The sequence below is a fragment of the Lycorma delicatula genome, chromosome 2 (genome assembly GCF_047948215.1).
Source record: "Lycorma delicatula isolate Av1 chromosome 2, ASM4794821v1, whole genome shotgun sequence".
Taxonomy (NCBI): domain Eukaryota; kingdom Metazoa; phylum Arthropoda; class Insecta; order Hemiptera; family Fulgoridae; genus Lycorma; species Lycorma delicatula.
Window position 1 is genome coordinate 107,306,619 of NC_134456.1, and position 27,398 is coordinate 107,334,016.

A 27,398-nucleotide genomic window follows, 5' to 3' on the forward strand; every position below is an offset into this window, starting at 1 on the left:
CTAAAAAACAGTAACAACATAAGTATAAATGACAACACATAAGTATTAATAACTTAACCTAGTGTTTGGCATCATCCAACCCTGTAGGGGGAAGACACCCACCTTGTGATCGCTACACCACCCACTCTGTTCTGAGCCCTGAGGGACTTTACTGAAGGTCGTCTTTCGACCCTCTAACTGATTACATCTCACCTGACTCCCAAATTAAGACCTACACCCGAATTAAGTCTGCTAACAAGGGGAACGTAACCTCATTCTGGTTCGTGCAGGAACCAGGGACAAACCCTGTACCCCCACCTCGTCCCATCATGGAGTCTCACATGGCATTACCAAGTCACAATCAGAACAGTCGCTGATGGAATGAAGCCATGCCCCCAGTCACACGGGCTACCATACCCTGGCAGCGCCGCCACCCCTGCCAGCGGGAGCACTAATTTGAATCATAAACAAAACCAATATAACCATGGCACGATGCCAGAGCTTTATCTCCAACCAATACAATGCCTAGGTTGGAACCCTAGCCACCCAGGATCCTGCCATGATCAAATACCTCGACTAAACTCCCTCTGCAGACCTACACACTGCAAGGGCTTGAAGAAAACCAACCACTTTAGATCACTCGTGGATCATTGAGTTAATACGGAGATCCAGGAAGGAATGTTTCCTAACAGCTCGTGAACGTTCGACCTCATATCAGCAACGGACATAGAGGACATGGTCCACTGTATCATCAGTCCCACAATCTGGGCATTGACTTGAATCCGCCAAACTCGCCCAAAAGGCACCATGCCCAGAGAAAAACTGTGCAATACCAATTGGGGAAAACCTATCTAATCGCACTTAACATCAGACACTACAGTGTGTGGCATAAATTCAGGTTATGTAAAACAACTATACAATTAGTACCAATAATCAAGACTAGTGGTACAATTAGTGTGAAAAATACACAGCTAGACCAAATAACTTATAACTCACAAAAATCCCCTGCACCAACTGAAGAAAAAAAAATACTAAAATTACAGTTGAGTCAGAGTATGAAACTCATGTCTGACCTCGTCAATGACTGCTACTAGATTGTAATTTTATACATTATAATGAAGAAATTTCTGTATTACCTTTAATGGATTAATTTTGATAATTTATGAATTAATGTTAGTATACTGTGAAAAATGGAAGAAAAAATTTTCAGTTTTACTTTATAATATTTATACATTTATTTTGGAATATGTTAATGTATTTCTTAATAATTTATTAAGTATATATTTATTTAATAAATAAATTTTAAAAAATGTTTTAATTTTCTCTGTATTTCAGAGAAAGATGATGATGTATTCCACAATTTTAAGTTGTTGGTCATAATGCTTTGGGTACTAATTTACAAAGGAATAAAAATATATTCTTTTTTAGAATTTAAAAAATGTCTTCTTTATTACAGTTTACTTTGTTTTATTGTTTCTTATTTTATTGGTTTATTGTTTGCCAGGATTCATGCCAGCCGGTGGACGTGGTGGAGGTGGTGGTCGTGGTAATCGTGGTAGTCGTGGTGTACTGAGAGCACTTCGTGGTGGGGGACGAAATCCTTCCGGTAATTTTTAAGATACTTTAATTATGTCAAACAGTAATTTCTTCAATTTACTAAACAGTGACATCATTTTAGGTCATAATTTAATAGAGTTTTTAATCTTCCTTATCTGATCATATAAACATTTTCTTCTAGGATTATCATAAATGAAGGGTCATGAATGGATCAGATTAATGGTGAAATACTGCAATTTTTATACCTGTTGCTGATGTTAACTAGTTTATTTGCTGACTTGTTGGATATGTATTTTTAGTAGAATAAGTATCATATTTAAAAAACTACCATTATTTTATTAGCATTTTCCATTAACTCATGTGTCTCTTTTATGAACTAACAAAAAAAAAAAATTGAAAAGAAGAAAATTTTTTGTACAGGTGACTTATGAGCCATATGGCATATTGAGGTTTCGGCACTATACAATTGGTTGGTGTAATTCTTGGAGATTTTTTATGGCTATCATCCATAAGCAGTAAAAAAAATATAGTTATAAATAAAAACATTTATTATTATATTTTGTGAGTTATATCTCACAATAGTAGTTGAATTCCTGAACCATATTGTATTTATATATAAAAACTCATGCACTTTTTTATAGTATTTACTATATATATAGTATTACTATATATAGTATTATCCTTAACCAATAATTTCCACTTAGAGGTCTTAAGTGTTAAAAATATTTCAATTGGCACTTCTCAGTAAGTGAACAATATTCTGTTAGAGAACACAAGTTTTTTTATATGAATATTTGTATCTAATTATATTAATTCTGTTTTAAATTGGAAACTTATCCATAGAAAATAATCATTCTTTCCTGATATTATCACATATCTTTATCATTATTGACTTAAAACTGGCTTTCATTTTATATTTAACTTCACTTAATGAATATTTAAGTCTGCTCTACACAAAAGTAAGTATATATAATCTTTCTACTCATATATAAGTAAGGTTTTTTATGAGGGTAAGTCAAAAGGTAAAGGGAAATTTTGATTTCCCTCCCAATCGCATGTATGACAGCAATGATTGTTCTGCTATAACTCATAACCTATATCAGCTATTCTTTGAAAGTATTGTTTCATTGTTAGCTACGTGTGATTGTGTTTAAAAGTCTGTTTAAAATGAGTACTCCTTTGCTTGATTGCACCAAGGAAGAAATGTGAGCAGTGATATGTTTCCTCAGTTTAGTAGGGGTGAAAGCCCCTACTAAAAAGCTCGTTAAAAGATTGACTAAGTGCATAGAAGCAGGAGGCGATTATGTTGAAAAATAAATGCATGTATTATTTATGTAAGAGTTAATCCATTTGAAGTGTCCCAAAATAAACATAAGTTTATTTATTTTTTCCAATTGGAAAAAAATTAAAACTCGCCCACTTGTTTTCTACATGTTTCAGGACCTTAAAACTATCTTTATAAATTTTTTATTTAAACAGTTACTGTAGTGGCCATTTTTGTTATGGTGTGCACACCTGTTTTACCAATAAAGTTGAACATGAAAAACTGTGAAATTTCACTTTTGGTAATTTTTTTCATGTGGCAGGGGTGGCATAACACTGTATGAGTAATTTTTTTGTATGTAGGTATATGTTAATTTTACCATAAATAATATTAGTGGTGATATACTTGTCCCTAAATTTTTATGAATTTTTGAAAACTAATTTTTTTTAAATTTAAATTTTGTCTTCAAATAGGGACTGGTGCTAAAAATCTCAAATTTGCACCGCTTGCTGTGTTTTTGTAGATGTTTATGGCAAATAAAAAAGTATGTTGTGTATTGTAATAATAAAAAAGTTATAACCTCTGAAAAATCATGAAAAACCTGTTAAAAGCGATACAGTTTTGACTCACTAAATAAGTGCTCCAAGGGGGTTTCTTGTCTTTCTTTACACTTCACATTTTTTATATTTAGCCCCTATGTTGTTGAAGTTGACATTTTCATTATTTATAAAATAGTTTTTGAAATTATTGATAGGTAGTGTTCTAATAAATTTATCAATACCAGTAACCCAATACAATTTTGATTCAAAGATTCCTGTAAAACTTACCCAAACAGATTTCAATGAGTAGTCTTAATCTTTTATGAAGAATTTAGTTTTATATTGGTTTATTTTCGTAAACACTATCGAAGAAAGATAAATTATAGCCAAATTTTAATTATTCTTCAATGAAATAGCCTGTTTTTATAGGAATGAAAGTTTATTATTTAGTGTGGTTAACCAATAACTGTAATATTCTTCTGATAATTCTCTTGAAATTGTGTGAGAACGACCTGTATTTAGTTCACGTGATGTCAAGTTTTTCAGTGTGGGTACAGATCAGTACCCACACTTTGTCTTGTTGAGACTTGAAATTATGTACATGGTCCAGCTGGCTAGAGAAAATGAACCTGCTCATTATCATTTTCGAGGGTAATACCTACCACTTCTCCTATCCACCACTGATTGTCATATACACAAACAATGGAGTCTTTTTCCTTTAGTGAAAATGGTATATGTATGTACCATTTTGGTCCTTCATAGTCCTTGGAATCTGAAGCAGGTGAGCAGAAAATGTTCAGACCCCTGAAAGTTTTCCCCAAACACAGATTTTTCGGTCAGAAATTTTCCCAAAACTAAGGCGAGGGTTTATTACGTTTTACCGACCAATTTATTATACGTAATGAGTTATAAAAAGAGAAGTAATAAAAATATATGGGTTGCAGACACTTAATTTATTCAAAAAATTATCTTATGAACATGAAATACATTAATAACCACAACTCAACAAACACAATCTAATATTGGCTGTATTGTGATGGCTTCAAGGAATAGATGACTGCTTAAGAGGACACTGAAATAAAATAAATATGTTAGGCTTAATCTAAGAGACATGTTAAAAAAAGAGTATTTATTAAGCTAATTATTAGAATACAAATCAGAACCTGAGAGGTAAACAGTCGTAAATCCAATGGAGTCATCATCATTTAATCATTTACCTCTCAGTTGTTGAAATTTATTTTGTTTTATTTTTAGAATGTGCTGGGCTAATAAAAAATCTGCCGATTTGATGTCTGTAGGATTGTTTAACTTTTGTTAAAGCTATGGTAATGAAAAATTGTTTTAATATTATGATAAAATAATAATGCTTCATAAAGACAATTACCTGTAATGAATGCAGTGACTATTATCAGTTCAAGTCATTAAGAAAAGACAGCCTTCATTTATCTTTGTGGAGACTGTCAATGACTTTTCATGTTATGAATATTTTTATACAATTTGTTGAAAAATCTCGTAAAATGGTGTTTTCTACCATTAAAGTGTTTGTAAAGTTCTCTTTTAAAAGGTATGATGAATGGGAGGACCATTCCATTAAATGAATACTTCTTGAAATAGTGTCAAATTTTACATTTTTATTTGGTTGTGCAGATGGTTGCCAATAACTGATCCAACAGAATCACATAGCCTTGCTACAGATTTTTAAGCAGTGTTCAAGGAGGAAAATTGTTTCTGAAATTTCAGAATTAACTTCAGTGTTGGAAAATAGTAATTTGATCACTCTGTTATCTTGCTCAATTAAAGAAGGTTTACTGGCCTCATTTAAAGAATCTGGTACTTTTTTGAAAAATGTAAGTTTGTAAGATTTGCATCTTACATCTCTTCATGATCTCTTCATCATTTTTAGCTGTAAAAAAAGAATTTTAACATCAAAGCTGTACCCTTGATTTTTATTGATCCAATTTGTTAAAATTGCCAAAGATTCAAGTGTATTTGCATCTGTTTCTTCTGTTATTCTTAGGAACTTGCTACTAAAGCATTGTCTCATATTTTCTATAATAGGAGGATCACCAGTTTTCATTTCAAGTAGATTTAACAACATAAAAGTTTTCTAGAATTTCTGAAGGTTTTTTCATTTGAATAAATTTCTCTCCATCTTGAAATTGTTTCTGAGTTTTTGAACGGCTTGATCTCTCTAGATCTTCATCAGGTAGTAAACATTGTTATTTAAGCTTTCAAGCTCCTTAAAAAGAGATGGAAAATTCTCCTCACTCAATTTTGCACTTTTCATTTCAATTTCCATTTTCATCATTGTGTTTTTCATTGAAGTGTAATAATCAAAGACTGTCTAGATAAGTATATTTACATTTTGTGTGGTGTAACTAAATTTTGTCAATTCTGAAATATCAATTGTCCAAAGTAGCTGGTAAATGAATTCAGGTTTAGAGAATTTTATTAGCTCTACTGAATACTTTTTAGCTTCAGTGTTTTTGCTTTTTTGGATGAATTTAGTTCGCTTTTTTCAAAGCAATGAAAAATAATTTGAAATCTCTTTGAAATGTTCTGTAAACTCTCTTTCAATTTACTCTGAACAAAATGGGTTTGTTGGATTGATTTAGGGTTTAAAAAACTCACTTGTAGTTCATCTGCTAATATAATTAATTTCTCATAGCCAATTCCCCAATTGTAACTTTTCATTACATTTCCTTCTATTTGAGCTTGATTGTTAAACCAAGAAAAAGTGTTATCTTTGTGAATGTCATTTAAAACATTCTAATCTATGTGCTAAGTCCCAGATAAGGAGGAAAAAGTCATGGTCACAAAGTAGGACTAGTTTTTTATCTACACCTGGATCATATTATTGTCCATCAAATGCCATGCCAGTTAACTGTTCTTTTATTTCAGTATTAAAATTCTCAATTGCACATTCGAGTTTTTGAACAAGAACATCACCCTTGTGTGACCTGGTGATATATCAATAATAATAACACAAGTCTAGACACAATCTGCTAATGTAATCTGATATATATGGTGAATTTTGTTATTTTATCAGCAGTGACAGATGCTAAAGACAAATGGTTTGCTATAGGAATTTTAGTATCCAAAGAATCCCAAAATTTTTGGTTTCATGGTAAAAAATATTTTTTTCTGAATTCTCTGTAAAATTCCTTAGACTGATAAAGCTTACCAATATCAGCATTATTTAATACATCTAGACTTAATAATCTTTCAAAATATTTCCCACTCTTACCGTTTTTAATGACATTTTAAGCTGCTCTAGCAACCCTCAGATCCACCTTTTCATGTTTTTTTACAAAAACCTTTTTTTTCCTGAGTTGCTTCAGAAAAGTCAATACCCCATTTATGAGCAGGTTTGTAAGTGGTCAATTAAATGGATTTTGAAATTTTAAAACTACACTCTGAACCGGTTAACTGGTGTTTACTTGGTAGAAAGAAAATACCAAAATTGCCAGATTTAACAACCACTACCTCCTTGGGAATGGTTTTTTGATATTCTACACATGGGGAACAATGTACTGTGCCCATATGTTCTGCTAAGCACGGCATTAGCTGACAAGTATCTGGAAGCGATTTGCATATCCTAATTAATTTGAGTATTGCTTCAAATTCTTCATTTATCTCTACTGGAGTGTTGGCCTGGACAAATGAACTAGATGGGCCTGTTTCAATCGTTTTAACCTGATTCATAGTTCATCAACTTTTTTTTTATTAAGGCTAGATATCATCTGATTTGTAGTTGATAACTGTTCAAAAACATTAGGATAAATAGTTGGCCTGTTAGAGATAGACATGCTATTGCCAACATTGGCATTGTTTTGCCCACAAGGAGTCTGATTCTGTACAAAGTGATTATGATTCATAAAGTTTTGTTTGTTTTTAGGTTCATTGTTATATATTTCATCATAGCCATGAGTTTTTGTTTCTAAAAATACAGAAATACTAGCTTGATCTTTAGTTCTTGGTTTTTCATTTGGGTGTTTATTTACAAAGTGATTTCCAAGTTTATCGCGTCTGCCGTGCTAGTCCTAAAACACCCAGTTTACATCCTGCTTTTAAATGTCAACATAGTTAATTAATGTACAATTACGATATTTTATACTTGCTATACTGCATATTGTGTCTATCACATAACACTATTAAAAGTCGCTTAACTATTTCGCTATTAAAAGAAAACAATATGCTTGTAGCCAGCCAACTACCCAAAAGCAACTAAACAAATAGTGCAGTAGGGAGGAGATGAGACTGGCGCTTGTACGCACATACACATACACGTACACACTGGTGAATCTTTTAAGTCATTGCTTCCCAGGAATGACGTTGCTACCCTTTGTTCTCATTATGCCTAATACTCAATAGGATGAATGTTTCTTTTCAAAACTTGTTAGAAGATCAGTTGTTCTAGTTAATAATTGTAAAATGATGTGAATACAATATCAATTGTTATTTTCGTCGTGATTTTTATTTTTCAGGACTGGTATAAATTTCTGTGAAATTTCCCCAGACAGCCCAAATTTCCCCCGAACCACGTTCACGTGTTCAGACATATTCTGCTTCCTTGGTCTGAAGTAAAGTGTATAACATCTTACAATGACTTCTGACACAGGAACATAGGTGTGGTAGCTTCTAGAACCAACGGTACAAAATGAATACATTTCATCAATGTTTAGTATCCGACTCTTTAATGGCCTTTGCAGGCTTGCCTTTGCCACTTCTTTTGTTGTTCCTCCCACACCATCACAGGTGTTTCCCACGGGATGATCTAAAGAATTTCCATTCGGCTTCAAGGTCAAAGTCTTTTTTGTGACTGCTCAAGTTAGAAAAATCTTTTGTATTTTTATACCAACTTGAACCACCATCAGTAAAATAGATGAGTTAAGTTTTAAAAAGCAGTAAGATGTTATTTTATCATGCTGTAAGTGCTGTATTACTTTTTTCTGCAAAGTCTGCCAATACCAAACATTCTTCACCTAGTTCTGATTTTTTCTTCTTCAAAAATTGAGCTTGAGATTTTGACATGAAATTGTGAGTTAATAGCTTTTCCAATTTTTTCACTACTGATTCGAAAAACTCATCTTTGATCTGAAGAACAGTAATCATCTCTGCCCTGTCAGCTGTTACCCTATCACTGTTTGTACATTATTGTATCTGGCAACACATCATACTCTTCGGAAAAGTTGGGCATGTCAAACACTGCCTGATTTCCTGAACATTTGGTGTACACATTCATCATACAGCTGTAGTTATCCTTGTCACAAACAAAGATGTTGTCTTCTAAGTACCTATAATGAACATGAAGTTTGGGACCTTCAATCATGAGTTGGATGTTCTGGTGGTGGGGGCAGACACAAACTATGAGTCCCGTATGCACCAGCAAAGATACACCATTTTTGATGGAGTTCGCAGAACTTTGATCTTCCTTTTTTCCTTAGGGTTTTCATTTTTAAAGGAGACATACAGTACATTTAAGTTTATCAGAACAAGGCGCTTTTGCTTATGCACTTTGACACCATCAACATGTGTTCTAACACAATCCTTTTTACCAGGACACAGCCTGCTATTATTGTCATCTTCATAAAATAACAAATTTTAATTGTTCATTACTAATTCCTGTTTTATGTCATTTACCTAACTCCAGTAGAATGCCTTACTCATTAACTAATTCTCTAGTAAGTCTAACCAAACACTCAGACACATTGAACTCTGATATTATTTTAGATCTGGTCCAAGGTTGGGGAAGTGAACTGATAATTTTATTTTAACCTTATCCTTTTTTAGAAGCAAGAACACATTTTTCTTTTTAATTTTAAAATAAGACCATCATATTCGTGCAAAGAAGATTGAGCTGGATTTTCATTTTCAGAAACTGTCAAAACAAATTCAAGATTCTGTTTTAATTTTTCAGGTACCTTATTTTAAATTTTAATGCTTACGGCCTTTGATTCATGGTTAATTTTTCAATTTTGATAGAGGTAGTGGAGGTGATACACCCAAAATGCTACAAGCAGCATCTGATTGTTCAATTTTGTGATGTGGGGCAATATATTGCTCTTGATCTTCGCCTTCATACAGTTCTCTGTTTTGCTAAGAAAAAATACTTTTGAAACGGTTAACACAGATACTTTCCAGGAACTAGATTTATATTTGGAAAATGTGTTCTTTAAGAGCACATGTTATTTGTCTTAAGTTTTTCTTAACTGTTTTTTTTTATTAGTTCTCAAAGGGTCACAATAGAACTGTCCATACAGGTGACTGAATTTTGACAAAAACGTTTTTCATTATATTTGCAAACGCTAGTAACATCTGATTAACAAGTAAAAAAATAAGTTGTTGGTTTCATCAACATGAAATGACTTCAAGTACCTGTTATAATATGAACACTGCCTATTTCAATTATAGTAATAAATAAAAAATATTAAAGTGCCAAGAAGACAAGAAACCCTTTGAAGCACTTATTTAGCGAGTCGAAATGGTATCACTTTTAACAGGTTTCTCATGATTTTTGAGAGGTTATAACTTTTTTTGTTAGTATACACAAGAAACCTTTTTATGTACCATAAATATCAACTGTAAGTTGTGCAAATTTGAAACTTTTATCATCAGCCCCGTCATAGTTATTTAAAGCCAGAATTTGAATTAAAAAAAAATTAGTTTTCAAAAATTCATAAAACTTAAGGGGTAAGTATATCACCTTTAATATTATTTATGATAAAACTACTACATATACCTACATGTAAAAAATAATTCAAACTATGTATGCCATCCCTGCCTCTTGAAAAAAAATTACCAAAAGTGAAATTTCAGTTTTTCATGTTCAACTTTGTTCATAATTTTCTCATAGAAAGAGAGATAGGTAAATAAACAACCACTGCACCATTCTTTTACCTTGAGAAAATATGAAAATTGCTTTTTGTTTCATCCTTCTAGGACCAATAGTTTTTTTTAGTTATGATTTTTTCCGTAAACCCTTACAATCACAAAAATTAGGTGTGTACTGTAACAAAAAAGGCCACCAAAAAGTAAACTCTTAAAAATAGTTTTGAGGTTCTGAGACATATAGGAAACAAGGGGGTAAGTTGGAATTATTTTTTGAATTGGTCAAGCAAAACCACCCCTTAGGTCACTTCAAATGGATTGGCCTCGTAAGTACAAATAAATATATTGATTTTTTCAACTTCACTTTACTTTTTGACTTGCCCTCGTATTTAACTTATATTTTATTATTTTTTAGGTATTTGTTAACACTATTTAGACAGTGATAAATGTAATTTTAAAAGGTTAATTTTAATGTAAGTAAGAAATCCAGATAAAAGTTTAGTAAGATACTGACAATTAATCTGGAATATTTTATGACAGTTGAATACTCCTCATCTCTACTTATGACAATAAAGCTTTAGATACAGCATTAAATAAATCAATTTAAAAATGAAATTTTATTATTTTTTTAAAATAATAATATTAAATTAATTTTTGATTATTTTTGCTATTTTTTTTCTATTACGGTCTTCAGTGATAACATGGTCTTCAGCTTAAGTTTTGCTTTGATTAAACCATATCTTTTAGTAGTCTTCCACCATATCTAAATAACAATTTTAGATTTATTAAATAAAATTTACTTCTAAATTCCACCGCTTAACAGTAAGACTAGTACTAATTTTTTGCCATGTAAATCTGTCACATGCCACTAGAACATTGTTACCTACTTGTACTAACAATTTAGTTACACCATCAATGTTTATATTTCCCATAATTTCATCATGCAAGTCAAAAATCAGTAAAAATAAACATTTTGGACCCATGTTTCATCCTACTGCACATGCTGAATTTCTCAGATAACTTCAAGGTATCTCCAAACAGCTGGAGAAGTTCAGTCTTTGTATATTTTTATTATTATGGTAATAAAACTAGAAATAATGATCAGCCCAGTCAAATTCTACAAGTAAATCATCATAGGATTTAAAATACCTTTCTTTCTTTTCCTGTTTAGCCTCCGGTAACTACCGTTTAGATAATACTTCAGAGGATGAATGAGGATGATATGTACCGTTTGGATAATACTTCAGAGGATGAATGAGGATGATATGTATGAGTGTGAATGAAGTGTAGTCTTGTACATTCTCAGTTCGACCATACCTGAGATGTGTGGTTAATTGAAACCCAACCCACCAAAGAACACCGGTATCCACGATCTAGTATTCAAGTCCGTGTAAAAATAGCTGGCTTTACTAGGACTTGAACGCTGTTACTCTCAACTTCCAAATCAGCTGATTTGGGAAGACGCGTTAACCACTAGACCAACCCGGTGAGTTAAGGATTTAAAATACCCGAATCCTTTGTTAATTTCTACAAGTAAAATTTCACTAGTAAATTAACAAAGGATTCAAAGTACTTTTTACCTTTCCTCACTTAATTTCATCTTTACAGTCATTGTAATTAAATTATTGTCAATTGTGTTATATGATTTTTAAAATCCTGCTTGAAATTTTTTTTGAAATACCTTTACCTACCATCCATCTTGTAACCCTGTTCAATAGAAGACTAACAGATATTTTCCCTATCATATTACCAAAAACATTTCCTTTATAATTTGATAATATGCTTTTCTTGTGCAGAAAAAATATAATTAACATTTGAAAGCATTCGTGTGGAACAGATTTACTCATTTCATAGGTTTTATTTTATGTAACTAAACATAAAAAAATCACATATGTTTTAAAGGAATTATATGTTATTGTATTTTCCCCAGGATGTTTATTGTCAAATGTGTCAGTTGTATATTTATCTAATATTCCATCCATTATAAAAAGTTCTGGATAATATATTCTTCAAGAAATAATATTTAGATTCAACAAGTTATCAAAGTAATTCTACACACTGCCATATTCTTACCTGACAAAACCACTACTAGTAATCAGTAGTTGTCTAAATAAAATTATTATATGACTTACACATGTGTACAATGCAGTAGACCTTACTTGGATTCAGTTTTAATGTTGTAAAATCTGTTTTAATTATGTTTGTCCAATTCAGTGAAGTTTGTCATAATTAAATTCACAGAATGTATTTAGTTTTTTATTTCTTCATCTATTGATAATCATTCTTCTAATATGAATTTTTCCATTGCTGTTTCCTTGGCTGAGCATAATAAAAAATATTGAATTCAATTTGAAGCTGTCTATGAATTTTTTGTCATCAATCATTTGTACAATTTCATCTTTCCAAATGTCAAAGACAAAAGTATAAGAAACAGTTTACCACCAAGAGTACAGAATTTAATAATGCTTCTTGCCTTATGCTTATTATTTTTTTAACTTTTTTTTTCTCAAATCACACATTAAAATTACAACATACAAAAATATGTATGTATAATATATTTTCTTAAGTGGCCTGCAAGATTGGAGAACCCTAACTTGTTTTTGTAAGATCTAAAATGTTTTGAAAACCATGCCCCAAGTGATCTACTAGTTTTACCAATATAAATTTTGTTATAATCACGGCATATTATTTTATAGATACCACACAAATTATTAGGATCATTATCATCATTATGCATTTTTAAATGTTATATTATTATAAGGTTTTATCATTGTAAATGTTAACCAAGTTTTCATTAATGTTGTTAGTATAGGAATATTTTATATAAATGTGTTAATTTCTGTTCTTTTATAAATATTATCAGTTAATGTCATGTTATATCCATTTTTTACTGCAATACATTTTATAATATCCATTTCTAAATCTAATTTTTCTTCATCATTCTATGTGTATTGTATTGCCTTTCTTAAAATCTTTGTAAATATATTTATTTTGTGTGCTCAAGAATGACTTGAACTTCTGTTAATAGTTATTTTGTTAGTTGTTGGTTTCCTATAAACATATGTTATAATTTTATTACTTTTACTAATTTCTGTATCAACATCTAAAAAATTTATTTTCTGTATTTGTCAGTTTTGAAGGTTAAATTATTATGATAGGAATTAAGTTTTTTAAAATTACTAACTGTTCATTATTTATAACAGTTTCATAGACTACCAAAATATCATCTATGTAATGAGTCCATAATTGAATTTTATGAATATGAGTAATCCCGTATACTATTGTAGTCTCAAATTCCTGTAAATAGATTTTTGCCATAACAGCCGATAATGGAAATCCCATGGGTAAAGTGTTACCTTATGTGTAAAATTCATTGTTAAATTCAAATACAGTAACAAAAGAATTGTTTTTGCTAAGTTACATAAATATATATATTTTATTGAAAAAACTGGAATCAAGGATTGAAACTTAGAAAATATTTCAGCAGCAATAAGAAGGTCTAACTGTGTTGGTTATTGAATTATTGATTAGCTAAATATATCTTTAGGACTAGATCAATCAGAAGTGTTTATTCTTGTATCTGGCAAAAGAGGAGTAATTTTGGGTAGAATTATGAATTTAATTAAATTGTGTAAGTTAAATGTTGCAATTTAAACATAACTGTAATGACTATTAGCAGTGATAGGAATAATATCTGTGTCACTGTTATTATATGTATTAACCTGTCTGCAGATAAGCCTTCTGTTGATGTAATGACTCAGAAATATCGTTGATAATCCAGGATGTAGTAATTCTTCATGCTTAAAAAATCCTGAAGAATCAGAAATGTCTACTGAAGTGGTGGAAAGAAGTGTTTCTAATCTATGTGGTTTACTGTGTGTGATGTATGGCTTACATAGTAGGTTTTTAGATTCAAGTTTTTTGTTGTGGACACACTGACTCAGTATATCAATTTTTTTTAGTACTTGAAACGTTCATACATTTCACCCTTTTTCACCCCCCATCTTTTATGACTGTGTAGGATCACTTTAGTCTTGGATCATTATCGAAGTCTTGGATAGCAGTCAAGGACAGCTCAAACCTTGCAGTCCAATCTTACATACTAATGTGGATTATGTTCCAATTTTTGCGCTTTTTCTGCTGTTGAAAATGTTCTGTGTTGTGAGTTTCTTGAGTGTTTTTGTCCTTGATTTTGTATTTAATTTTATATTGTCCATGTTCTCATCTGGTGCAAGATCAATTTCCTTCAGGTCCGCTCTTATTTCTCTGATCCATCTGCATCCTGTCTTTGTCTTTTTCAAGTTGAGGTTGAACTGTACCAGCTGTTTGTGTCCAAAGAATCCTAGTCTCTTCTTAACACATGATAACAATGATGGATTCTAACTCTTAGTACACAACTTTGCTGGGCACGATCTACCATTGCCCATCTTTCTGGTACTTTTTGTTAATGCAGGTTCTTCAAATTGCTGGTCTCAGTGATGTGAGGGGTAGTGTCTTGGCCTTTCATCAAGAGGTTGCAGGTTTGAATCCCAGTCAGGCATTTTCACACACACTACAATCATTCATCTCATCCTCTGAAGCAATACTTAGTGGTGGTCCTGGAGGTTAGAAAAAAAAGGTTCTTCAAATTCTTTTGATTTTCTAGAGTCTGTCGGTCTAATCTTTGATTGTTCATTCAGGTGGAAGAGTGTTTCTGCTGCATATGTGGCTTCTGATTTTATAACTGTTGTAATGTTTTATTTTCACATTTATGGGTAGACATTTTTACTGTAGATGTACAAGGTTAATTTTTGTGCTTTAGTTAGATTGGTTGAGGTTTTTTTTTTGTTTAGATTGTTTATTATTTCTGTGAAGTATTTAAATTGGGTTAGTATTTTGACTTTATTACTGTCTATATTTCTTTCTTTATTATGTATGTTTTTGGGGCATAATTTTTCTTTTCAGATGATACTTTTAGGTCAATTTTATTTACAATGTTTTCTAGTTTTAATATCTGTCTATATTTCTTTCTTTATTATGTATGTTTTTGGGGCATAATTTTTCTTTTCAGATGATACTTTTAGGTCAATTTTATTTACAATGTTTTCTAGTTTTAATATCTGTGTTATAGCTTCATCGATGTTGCTTGCTAGCAGTGCCAAGTCATCAGCGAAACCAAGGCAGTTTGTTTTAATTTTTTTAGTAATTTCCTCATTACAAATTCCAGAACGCAGTTGAATCATAGCAGTGAGAATCCGTAATGATTCCAAGATTTTGCCTTTGAATTTCACTTTTGACTGTGAGAGTCAGTTTATTATATATTTATTAATTCAGGATGTAGTCTTGAGGTGTCATAGAATTTTTGGTAGGGATTCTCTGTGGATGCAGTCATACATGCTTTCTTGAATCTACAAACATTATCACTTTGTTTCTGATTGTTTTCTGTTGTAATCCATTATTAGCTTGAGACTCATGATGTGGCCTGGACAGCTCCTCCAGGGTCTGAAACCTCCCTGGTATTCTAGTTCTTTTTTTAGTTGTAAACCAATCCTGTTGCAGATGATTCTTGAAAGAATTTTGTATGTTGTCTCTAGGAGTGAGTTTCCCTTGTATTTCATCTATTTTTGTCCACTTTTTTATGTAGTGGGTGGATGTTATTGGGGTGCTGGTGTCAGAAGTTTAGGAGTTTGTTGAAATATATAGCTAGGATTTCCGTATGTCTTTATTGTTAGGGGGTCGGATTATGGTTTTCATCCTTTGTTAATAGGGTTGCGGGTTCATATTTTTGTCTATTTTTTTTAAAGATTTTATGGTACTCTTACTGCATTTTGTTGATTCTTTTTCTATTGACTTCAGTGTGTCTTTATGGTGATACCTTTCTGAGTTCAGTGTGTCTTTATGGTGATGTCTTTTTATTTTCCTTAGTCTTTGTTTCTTTTCTTGTTTTACTAGATTTTGGAAGGTTGTTTCCGAATTGTCTTCTCCATTGTTACATTGCATTTGCTATTCTTACTATTGATGCTTTTTATGAGGTTTTATTGAGGCAAACTCTTCTGTGATTTGTTTAAAGTTGTCGACTAGGTCTTTGAGCTTATTCCTGTGATTGTTATTTTTTGGTAATTTTTATTTTTGATTAATTGGGTAGGATGTATATTTCTTTTAGTTTTAGGGGCTTGGTTTTATTGCTTTCTTTGTGGAGTGAATTTAATTTTAATCTGACTACCATACTGATCCGAGCCTGTGTCAACTCCTCAAAGGGCTTTTATGTTGTAGAACTCTTTGTGGTAGTGTTTGTCCATGAAGGCATTATGTGCTTGCCATTCTTCTTTAATGTAGCCATGGTGATTTTTAGGATTTGAGTTTTGAAATATGTGGATTTCAAGATTAGCTTGTAGTTTCTGCAGGATCGATGAGTCTGTCCATTTTCATTTATTTTTCGGGTGAGCCATTTTCTGATGATATTGTGGTTATCTTCTTTCTTTCTCTGTCTAGCTGAGCATTAAACTCTCTGATTAGTTGTTTAACATGATTTTTGGGAATATTATTTATAGTCTGTTCGAGTAGGTCCCAGAACGTTTTTGTCTTTCTAAGAACTTTAAGAGATTTGTTTTTGTTACTGGTGGGGTCGTGGGTGTTTAGTATGATGTAGATTATTAGATGATTTTAAGGTGAGTTTTGAGATTCTTGGGAATTGTGGATTGATTTGAATTTTTGTACGGAGTTTATTATTTTGAGGCTGACCAAAGAGACTGTTTCGTACTGTGTAAAACTTTTCATCACTCTCTTCCCAGTTATACTTTTGTACAACCTACATCTCTGAGATTCCATGGTGTCCTGGGTAGTGTTTCTTATTTCCTGCAGTCCTATGATAAGAATTTTATGTTGGTCCATTGGTTGGTTATTATTTCTAATATACCAGTCTGCATGAGTGAGTTTACATGATGTGTGGAATTGTAGGTGACTTGTTTCGATTTGATTTTGGATTTTGTATTGTTCTTGTTCATGTATCTGGTGTTAGGGAATTCCAACGCTTCCAGTTGAATGTTATCTTCAAAGTGGTGCCAACCATATCCGACTTTTGCTTGGTTCAGCCAGTGGAGTACTTTTTAAAAAGAGTGACTGTCAAGGAGTCACTTAAGTGGTGGGACTATTTTTGAGAAAAGTTAAAAATTCCAATCCCAAACATTCGTCTACATTTCACCTTCAGTATACTACAGAATATTATGCTTGTTACATGAGTTGCAGTTACAGTTGCATAACATTTCAATATATATTCTGATTAAAATAGATTTTATCTCCTGATTTTGCATACTCTAATCTTGGTTCATTTTAATTTGGCGTGTTTGATTGCCGTTCTTTTTTGTGTGAAAATGTCTAATTTTGTGGTTAAAATATGAATTATGATTGTACCCTAATTATTAGTTATCAGATGAATATTTGTGTTACCTAAGTACAATACTAGATTCCTTGTCTGCTTGTGGAAATTCAGATAACACTTTAATGTGAATTGTATTAATACATTCTAATTTTGTAATTTTTCTAAATAATTTAATTTTCTAATTGTTTAATTTTGAGCAGTTAAATTTATTTAAATCGATTAAGTTTAGCGACGACCCCTTCCTTCCTTTAGAGATTGATTCAAAAAATAATTATGTACGTCTATAATATGTAATCAGGAAACTGGGTTTTCTCTATAATTGCAATAAATTATTTGTTAAAATCAAGCCTCCTTAGTATCATCCAAAAACGTTTGCAATATCTATTAGTGACAATTTCACTTGGAATAGATGTTTAAGATGCACTGAACAGTTGTTTACAGATTATGTTGAATGAATTTCATTTGTTAGATTTTTTGGCGTATGATTCAAATTATATTTTTTAAATTTTATCTTGACTAAGAAGTGCATTCAAACACTGAATTTTTATTTCTTAAAATGGAGTTTATTAAATAATTTTGGATCCTTACATTTAGCTAGAGTGCTTTGTAATTGAATCATATTCACAGTAATTTGCTCTTTTAGCCATAAATATTTTTAATTATTTCTTAAATTTTACTAAGTAATAAAATAATTGTATTATTTTTCCATTAGTATTATAAAATCAATCTTGTGGTTATTTGAAGTCTGAATCAACATTATATATATATATATATAGTTACTGCATAAATTATAAAAGAGTATTTTTGTAATAATAACACAAGGCTGGCCAGAAAGTAACTTATGTTTTGAAAGAAAAAACCAACCAAATTAAAAAAAGAAATTTTATTACATACATTTGAAAGGGGCAATCTTAAACTATTTTTCTACATAGTCGCCATTTAAATTGAGGCATCATAATGATGCACAATCTTTTCAGTTCTTTCTGTAGAAATCTGCTACCTTAGATTTTTGGCACCCATCTTGCACAAAACTTGTGATACTTCTCCAATACAATTTCATGTATTATACTATGTAAAATTTGGGAGAAGTGAAGCGAGAGTTCCGTAATTGTAATGCAGCAATTTTCACGAATTTTATAGTTGATTTTCATCATCAGTCACAAGGCTAGGCTGACCACTGCAATCCTCATCATGAACATTGGTGTGGCCATTTTTAAGCTGAATCACCACTCCCTCACTCTAATAACAAAGTAGAAAAATCACAGTCCGCATGCTACAATAGCTTGATGCGTACTAAGTGTAGAAACATTTTGACACCAAGATGGCAGCTCTATCCCCACCCATTTCCACGCTAGGCAGAAATGTAAGTTACTTTCTAGACTGCCCTCATAATAAAGATACTTGACAGATTTAGGATCAAGATCCTTGCAATGCAAGAGATGTGTTTCTCAGATGAAAGCCACTTCAACTTAGGAAACTACAGGATATACAAAGGAAAACCTGCAATCAGAAGGGAAATACCAACAATGTTTTGCACAGGATTTGTAATGCTCAAATTGGTCACAGATAACATCAAAGATTTTAACTATATCAGAAGGCATCTCCACATTATCCTTTAAATCAGGAAATAAAGGACACACAAGACATTAACTCACATGCACCCACAGACTATCACAACAGGAAGAAGCCTCAAGAGGTTGAAGATTTTTGGGAAAGACCAACAAAATACCAGAAAGACTTGAAAATCCTACTTGGGGACTTCGCACAAGAAGGCTAAGCAAGAAAATACAGACAAACCACAGACCCACACACAGCACACAATTGTATGAACAAGAATGCGGAACACCTAATAAACTGTTGCCGAAATTTTAAACTCAAAATTATATCAACCTATTTTCAAAAGCCAAGACAATAACTCACAACATGGAAGGCACCCAACAACTTATGGGGAGAATTCCAAATTGACCATGTAGCCGTATCAAACAAAAATACTAGAGAGAAATTTTGAATGTGAGAACATATAAAGTAGTTTTTTAGTCTGACCACTACTCGCTACAAGTAAAGGTTTGGCCAGTCCCACAAAACGGGGGAGAAAAACACAGAAAAAAATCATTAGACCCCCACTTTTGTTTATACTTGATATATAATATTTTAGTAAAATATTTAATTTTTTATTATTTTATAATTTCTACTATTTTTAAATTTGTATCCGAATCTGTGATTGAATGTTTATTGATTATGAAATGGTCTGCAAGATTGGGAACCCTAACTTGTTTTATAAGATCTAAAATGTTCTGCAAACCTTGCCCTAACTGATCTACTAGTTTTTACAATCATTGTAAAATCATTGTTTTGTTGCAATCATTGCATGTTATTTTATAGATACCACACAAATTATTAGGATCATTATGCATTTTTAATTGTTTTATTATACGATTGTAATGGCCTGTAAGCTATTTTTTATCATTGTAAACCTTAACCAAGTATTCAATGATGTTGTTAGTATAGGAATATTTTATATAAATATTTTCATCAACATTTTTATTATTTATGGGTATCAATGTTGTTTCATTATTAGATTTTAATTTCTGTTTTTTTATAAACAATATTATCAGTAATGTCTGTTATATCCATTTTTTACTGCAATACATTTTATAATATCTATTTCTAAATCTAGTTTTTCTTTTTTATTATTATATGTGTAGTGTATTGTTCTACTTAACATGTTTGTAAATGTATTAATTTTGTGTGTCCAAGGATGATAATCCTTGGCCTTGGATGATAATGATCCTAATAATTTGTGTGGTATCCATAAAATAACATGCAATGATTGTAACAACATTTAAATTGGAAAAACTAGTAGATCATTTTTTGGGCAAGGTTTGCAGAACATTTTAAATCTTATAAAAAACTTAGGGTTCTCCAATCTTGCAGACCATTTAATAATCAATAAATTGTAAAAGGGTGTGATAATGATAAAAAAATCAAATATTTTGGAAAAATATTATTTATACAAGTACAGACAAAAATTTAATTTGGTTAATGTACAGACAGAATTTGATGACGTTCTTATCAAAACTGCCTTAGATAGCAGCACATTTATATACATGTATGACTAGCCACACATATAGTAAAAAAAAATTCTAATTCTATATTTTTTAATATTTATAATTACATATTTTCATATTTATAATTTTAATAGTTTGAATTTAATGTATGATTTGTTACAAAAAATTTAACTAATGATGAGGGAAAAACTTAAAAGCGCTATTAGAAAAAAATAATGAGCATAAGAAGCATTATCAAATTCAAGTATAAAAATGGTTTTTATACTTTTGTGAGATATTAGTACACTTGGTTATGTGGACAAATACAATTACAAAAGAATTGTTTTTCTAAGTTAGTTTTATATATATACATATGTTTATATTGCAGAATAAATTTGCAATGGATGAAATTATGGGGGCATTCTTGGAAAAGAAAGAAATGTAATACGATAAAAGCAAAACAGATTGTGATGAATAGTTGTAAATAAGCTTCACTGATTCTTCTGGCTTTGTATAAGACTATGACTACTGACCTGAAGATATATACATTACTGATAAACTGAAGACGTGTGTACTACAGTTGAAGTGAATATATTATTAAACATTCATAATTGTTGTACAATAATTAAATTAATTTAAGAATATCTTGTGAATCTTGTTTTCAAGAATTATTTTTGTGATGAAAAATTTCTGGTTTTCAGCACCAAAATGTGTTAAGGCAGTAAGTATTATAACGAAATTATACTAAATTTTGTATTCGCATAAAGACTGAGAGATATGAATACCTAATTGAATTAATTTAAAAAAATATATGATAAATAATCAATTATAGAAATAAATAAATGAATGTAGTAACTGAATCCATACACTGAATACACTTAACATCTGTCCATTCATCCTAAATCCTCTTGAGTTGCTCACCACCATTCTTTTACTTATCGCATTCAAACAAACAAATTTTCAATTATCTAACAGTAAAATCAATATATATCAGGACTGCTGATTGAGACAGCCAGCCAGTTGCATGTCCTAGGAAGAAATATCACAGCCTAAAATATATTCAGAGTTGTGTATGGGATTTGTGTAGACTTAGATTAGTTCACTTATTCATTACTGCAGTATTCCATTCAATAAACGTATTGATCCCAATAAATATTCCACATAATGATTGTTGATCTACTTCAGTTTTTTCCAACGTACTCCAAAATTCTGTTATCTTTTGTTTATGTACAGTATAAGAACTTAATTGGATTCAGATTTTATGTATCAAATTTGTTTTTTCAGGTGGTGGTTTTTATAGAAATAATGCTGGTGACAACACTGGTGGTGGGAATTATTATCAAAGCAACGGTTTCCAGAACCGTAACACAACTGGTGACCACAAAAGAGGTGGTGCTGGTGGTCCACGTGTCGGAGCAGGTGGCCCCAGGTCTGACAGAGGTAAGTTATCTTATTTATTGTAAGTAGCTGTATAACACCAAGGGTTACAAGGTTTTTTTTTGTAAAACATTCTGTTACATGTGCATTTGAGTTTTAGTTCTTTAATAAATTCTATTTTTATTTGAAGCTAAAGATAATAAATATCTTGACTTCAAAAGGGATATATGATTGTTCTCACCTTTGTTCAATATGAGTCATATCAATAATATTAAAACATAGAAGGCTAATAAAAATGTAAGAGAATTATTTGTAATGTTTGGGATCTCTGCATTCTCTAACAAGATTTGTATTATGATGTTTATAGTATAAATAGTATGATCCATATAGTATAGTTTATTTAGATGTATATAATCTGTATAGTTCACCATTGTAGCAGTAATATAGCTTTTGTTAATGTTATAATTGTAATTCATGTTTAAAGTGATCGTGTCATTCCCAAATCTTTCCAGTCAAGCTATTGTGAGACTGAAAAAAATTACATAATGTAACTTCAGATGTCTACTTATCAAATATCAATCCTGTGCTTTGTTTTTGTAGATGTTTAAGTAATAATTAATAACGTCTTTCGTTCATCACAGATGTTCCAAGTAACTATCAACTAACTATCCTATTATATTTTGTAATTATTTCCTTATTACTGTTACGTACTGTGTTATATGGAAGCGAGGAAAGGTGAATAATTACATGAAGCTGTAGATATGATAAGCTAGAAAATTCATAATTCCTGATTAAGCTTAATTTAGTTTGAATTTGAGTATACTCAAGATTCCAACCCTTAAGTAATATGAATAGTTTTAACTCGGATTTTACAAGCCAGAATATTTTAATCAGAACATTATGACAAATGGTGAAGACAATATATTACTGATAGTGTTTAAATTCTGTTCTGGGTAGGTCTCAGTGTCTCAACCTTCCTTGGGAAAGAGCAGCCTCGTACTTATTTTGTTGCTTTTAACTAGTTAATTTATCCAATTTTACTAAGTAAATTGAGTTGAATAAAGTTCAGTTTGTAACACAGATCCTCTGCAGTTCAGAAAATGGTTCAAAGAGAATTTTGTTGTTGAGGAGATTTTGTGTTTGTCCATGCAGAATTGTCTTGAGCTGAATGTCTCTTAATTCTGAAGTGGAAAGTCCCTTGCAAGAATTAAAAATGTCTAAAATGAAAATTTGGTTTTGTCAAGATTTTTGAATTGTTCTTTTCTCTATAATGGAATGTAAAGAAGAGAAATTAACAACATTGAAGCTGGATTTGCAATCATTTTCAAGAAATAGACTTTCATTGGATGAAGGAATTTTAAAAGAAATAATGTTGAATGATTTGCTTTAATGACTTCTTTTTTTTTAAATCAATAACTTTTTTAACTCCTAAGTAATTTTGTGGTTTCAGGGCTGTTTTTGTAAGTTTAAAACTAATTATATTCTATTCTCTAGTTACAGTAAGCTAATAGTGTTAGGTTACAAACTTTTAACTTCACAAAAATTAGATTCTCATGCATACATATTGTATTTTTTTTAATGTAAAAATTATTTTTCACATAATGGAGACATTATTTTATCTTTTGGAGTATTTCTTTGATTTTTACATTTTGATTTTTTGGAATTTCTTTGATTTTTACATTATAATTTGTTCCCAGACACATAAGTCAATGTTTTTTGTTTTTTTTAACCAGTTAAAAGTTTTACATAAGATGATTTGAAGATTTTGTTTGTTTGTTGGCAAGCATCATTGCTTAAATTGAATTGTTATTGTGTAATGATGTATATAGTATGGGTACCATTCTGATATTCAAAAATTCTTATAAAAATTTTATATAAAAATTCAGGAAAATTGATAAGAAAATTTGGGATGAAAAATAATACATATGTCAACCGTCCACATTCCAGGGAGCCTTAGATAGATCATAATTGGTGCACTCTCTTTGTTGTGTGCATTGTTTTCTTTTCATATTTCTTGTGAATGGATTTTTTATAGGCCTTTTCTATTTTTTTTTTAATAAAGATAAACATCTTTTTTTTTTAATTCTTCAACTCAATGGTTTCAAGCTGAAACCAAATTAAAACTAGGAAGAATTTGACCAATAAGAAGTTATATATATTGGTAATGGAGCAATTGTTAGTTTCTACACTCCCTCTAAGCTACAGCTTATGCTAGACTTCTCATTGGTTACATAAAGCTAATGTTTTTAATTTAGTGTACACTTCAAAAATTTGAAATTTAAAACATCAAAAAGATTTACTTTTGGTTTTTTTAAAGTTTTATTAGCTTTTATGATTTAAATGTCAAGTCACATTGATCTTCATTTAAATAGTCATCTTTGGGAAGGTAATAATTGCATACATTGCAGTCCAGCCATATTTCAAGTTATATTATTTATTTTGCATAGAGTTCTACAAAATATAATCTTGATTTTTTATTTTTTTACTTATAAAACACTAAAGAAGACAGTCATATTATTATTACTAATTAGTATATATTAGTTTTACTGTTACCTGAATGTTTCCATGCCTATTTGTGTGTCTGTACTTGTTTATAACTAACGTGTTTTAACTTAAATTTTTAATGCCAAAGTTTTTCTAATTGGGGAGAAAATTATTTGTATCTTTATTGCTTGCTTACTGATAAATCATCTGATCTCATATGTATTGTAATTTTTAATGTACATAATTAAATTATCTTAGTTAAAACTCAAATATATATCTATTTTTTTCATCTAGGTTCAAGAGGGGGTGCTAATCGTGGTGGAAGAGGTGGCAATAGGCAATAGCAGCTGCAGTCATATTAATGCTGTGTACGCAATTACATAATACCCTGCCAGACAGACTGTGATTTCAAATCTACTACTATACTATATTATGATTAAGAGCTCTGCAACGTAACATACATAATTATTGTTATTATAAATATGTAAATGTACCCACAATTTTTTTAACAACTCATTGCAGGCAGATAACATATAGTACACAATGATGTAAAAGCAGCTGATGAGTATTAAAAAAAAAAAAAAATGAATTAAGAAAAATGTGTAGTAATTGTAATAATAGTGTAGTGGAGTGTGCAGTGCGTGCATATAAACACCATTATATATTAATTACTATAATAAAAATAATACTTATTATTGTTATTATTATGATAAATAAATATCTTAAAATAAAAAGTATAAAAAAACGCATATTGAACTGGTATTTTATGTGTGCTGTACAGTGCAGTTATTAGTGTTCAGTTGTAATAAATTAAGTGACTGTTACTATTATTAATAATTATTGATTGAAGAAAAAATTGGGTAAGCTTTCATAAGGAAAAAAGAGAAATAAATTTATAATTTATAGCAATTTTACTTTTTTTCTTTTTGGTAAGATTGATTGTTATTGATAAAAAGCCTTTGTTTAAAGTTTTTTGTGTGTTCTTTTATTGTAATATAAGATGTGTGATGTGAAGGAGATTGTGGTAGTAATCATGATGATGATATCCTTGAACAATAAAAATTTGATAATTAATTTTGTATATTATTAATGTTAAAAATTATAATACACACACAATTATACATGCATACATACTTATATATACATACGTACATATATGTATATATATATATATACACACTTATACACATTTATGTGCTTAAGTATATGAATACACTTAAATGTTCGTTTAATATTGTACATTTTTTGAGTTAGTTTTTTGTTTCGAAATTAATTTTATGTGATGTTGCTATTAACATGAATATACTTTGTAATGATTACAGCGATGAGTTTTAATGAGAATTAATTTTATAGGTTTTTTGTGCTGGAAGCAATTCTGCTCATGCCTTTTCATAACTGAAACGTTGCACTTGTGGAGTTGTGCTGAGAAGTTGCATTTGTAACATCAGTCTATTTAACTATGATGATTGTGTAAAAAAATGATGTAATTATCATATATTTGTTTTAGGCCTAAATATCAAGGCTGGCACTAGGGAAAAATAAAATATCTTATATAAAATTAAAAAGTATTTTATTTCTATATTTTTTTAGTTCTATTAATGTGACCTGTTCAACAAAACAGGACCATAAAAATTAAAGATGGATTTTATATTTAATATTATGGAGACCAGAATTTTGAAAAATTTAATTTAACAGGACATTTCTATTTCCTACTCTTTTATGTCCATAAAGTTCTTTATGTTCTTAGTTTTTGGTTAAGTTTTTTTTATAAGATTAAAAAAAAACTAAAAAGTGATTCAAAAATCTTTTAAAGGAATGATTGTGATATAAAAGATGAAATATATAATTTATTGTTTAGAGTAAAGACTTATTGATAATTAATTTTGGCATTAAAAATGGTGTATCAAATTTTATTATATAAAAACTGTTTTGCTGATAAAGTTGTATTATTATTTTAAGTAGTATTAGTTTGTAAGTTTTTCTCTAAGAATAGCCTGTAATTGTCTTGTCTGCAATTAATTTAGAAAAATTAAATTAAAACCATTATTACTGTAGTTCTTTTTATTTTCTTTTAGTGCAGAGAAAACATATTTAGAAATTTAGGTTTACCAACCTAATTTAAAAAAAGCACGAGGATGTTTGTCTTCCATTCAAAACAGTAGTGCTAAATATTCTGGTTTAAGATTTAGCAGACCATGAAAAATTATAGTTGAGTATCTATATATAATTTGTAAAGCGCTGTAACATCAGCTTAATGGCAGAAATTATTTATATGCCATGCTGCTGCCAAATTAGTTACAAAATAGGTAGTAATATTTTTTCAGGACAATGGGTTTTTGAAGGTAAGCTTGTTTTACTACCTAAAATTTATTGTATTTTATCACTTCAAACAGCCTCAACTTCTATTTGGAGAATAGTAATGTAATGTGCTTGTGTGATCAGTAGTACAAGTAAATTATTCCAAACAGCATGCAGACATAAAAAATACTTTGAATATGTTAAGTCACATTTCTATAATATAAAAAATACTTTGAATATGTTAAGTGACATTTCTATAATAAAACGTTTAAAAAAATTTAACTTGAAAGAAAATATAGACATTACATCTTGATGAAAAAATCAAGGAAATATTTGAAGTAGAATTAAAAAAATGGATTTATTTTCTTTAATGATTACTTATCTTTCGTGTTTTTAATTTACTTTTTTCAGAACAGTTTATTTATAACGAAAAAGTCTTATTTTTTTTGTAATTGAAAACTTTTTCGAGTAGTTGATTTAAGACAAGCTACAAATAACGGTTGTTAAATTAAAAATAAATAATACATTTTTTTTAATGGTTAAAATGTTACGACTGTTTTGCTTTTTTATATTTATTTAATTACTAATTTGTTGCATACTATATATATATATATATCTTTTCTTCTTCGTTTGGTCTTTTTATCACAAGAATTAGTTACTTGTTA

General features: G+C 30.1%; 1 protein-coding gene across 1 annotated transcript in view; it reads left to right on the plus strand.

Moving 5' to 3' along the window:
- Capr (Cell cycle associated protein caprin family member) overlaps positions 1-26,489 on the plus strand; it is a 57,229-nt gene extending 30,740 nt beyond the window's left edge. The window contains exons 4-6 of the mRNA XM_075355950.1: positions 1,484-1,585; positions 21,859-22,014; positions 24,730-26,489. Coding sequence (XP_075212065.1) covers positions 1,484-1,585; positions 21,859-22,014; positions 24,730-24,779 — 308 coding nt within the window. The 3' untranslated portion in view covers positions 24,780-26,489. The remainder of the gene's footprint in view (positions 1-1,483; positions 1,586-21,858; positions 22,015-24,729) is intronic.
- The last annotated feature ends 909 nt before the right edge of the window (positions 26,490-27,398 follow it).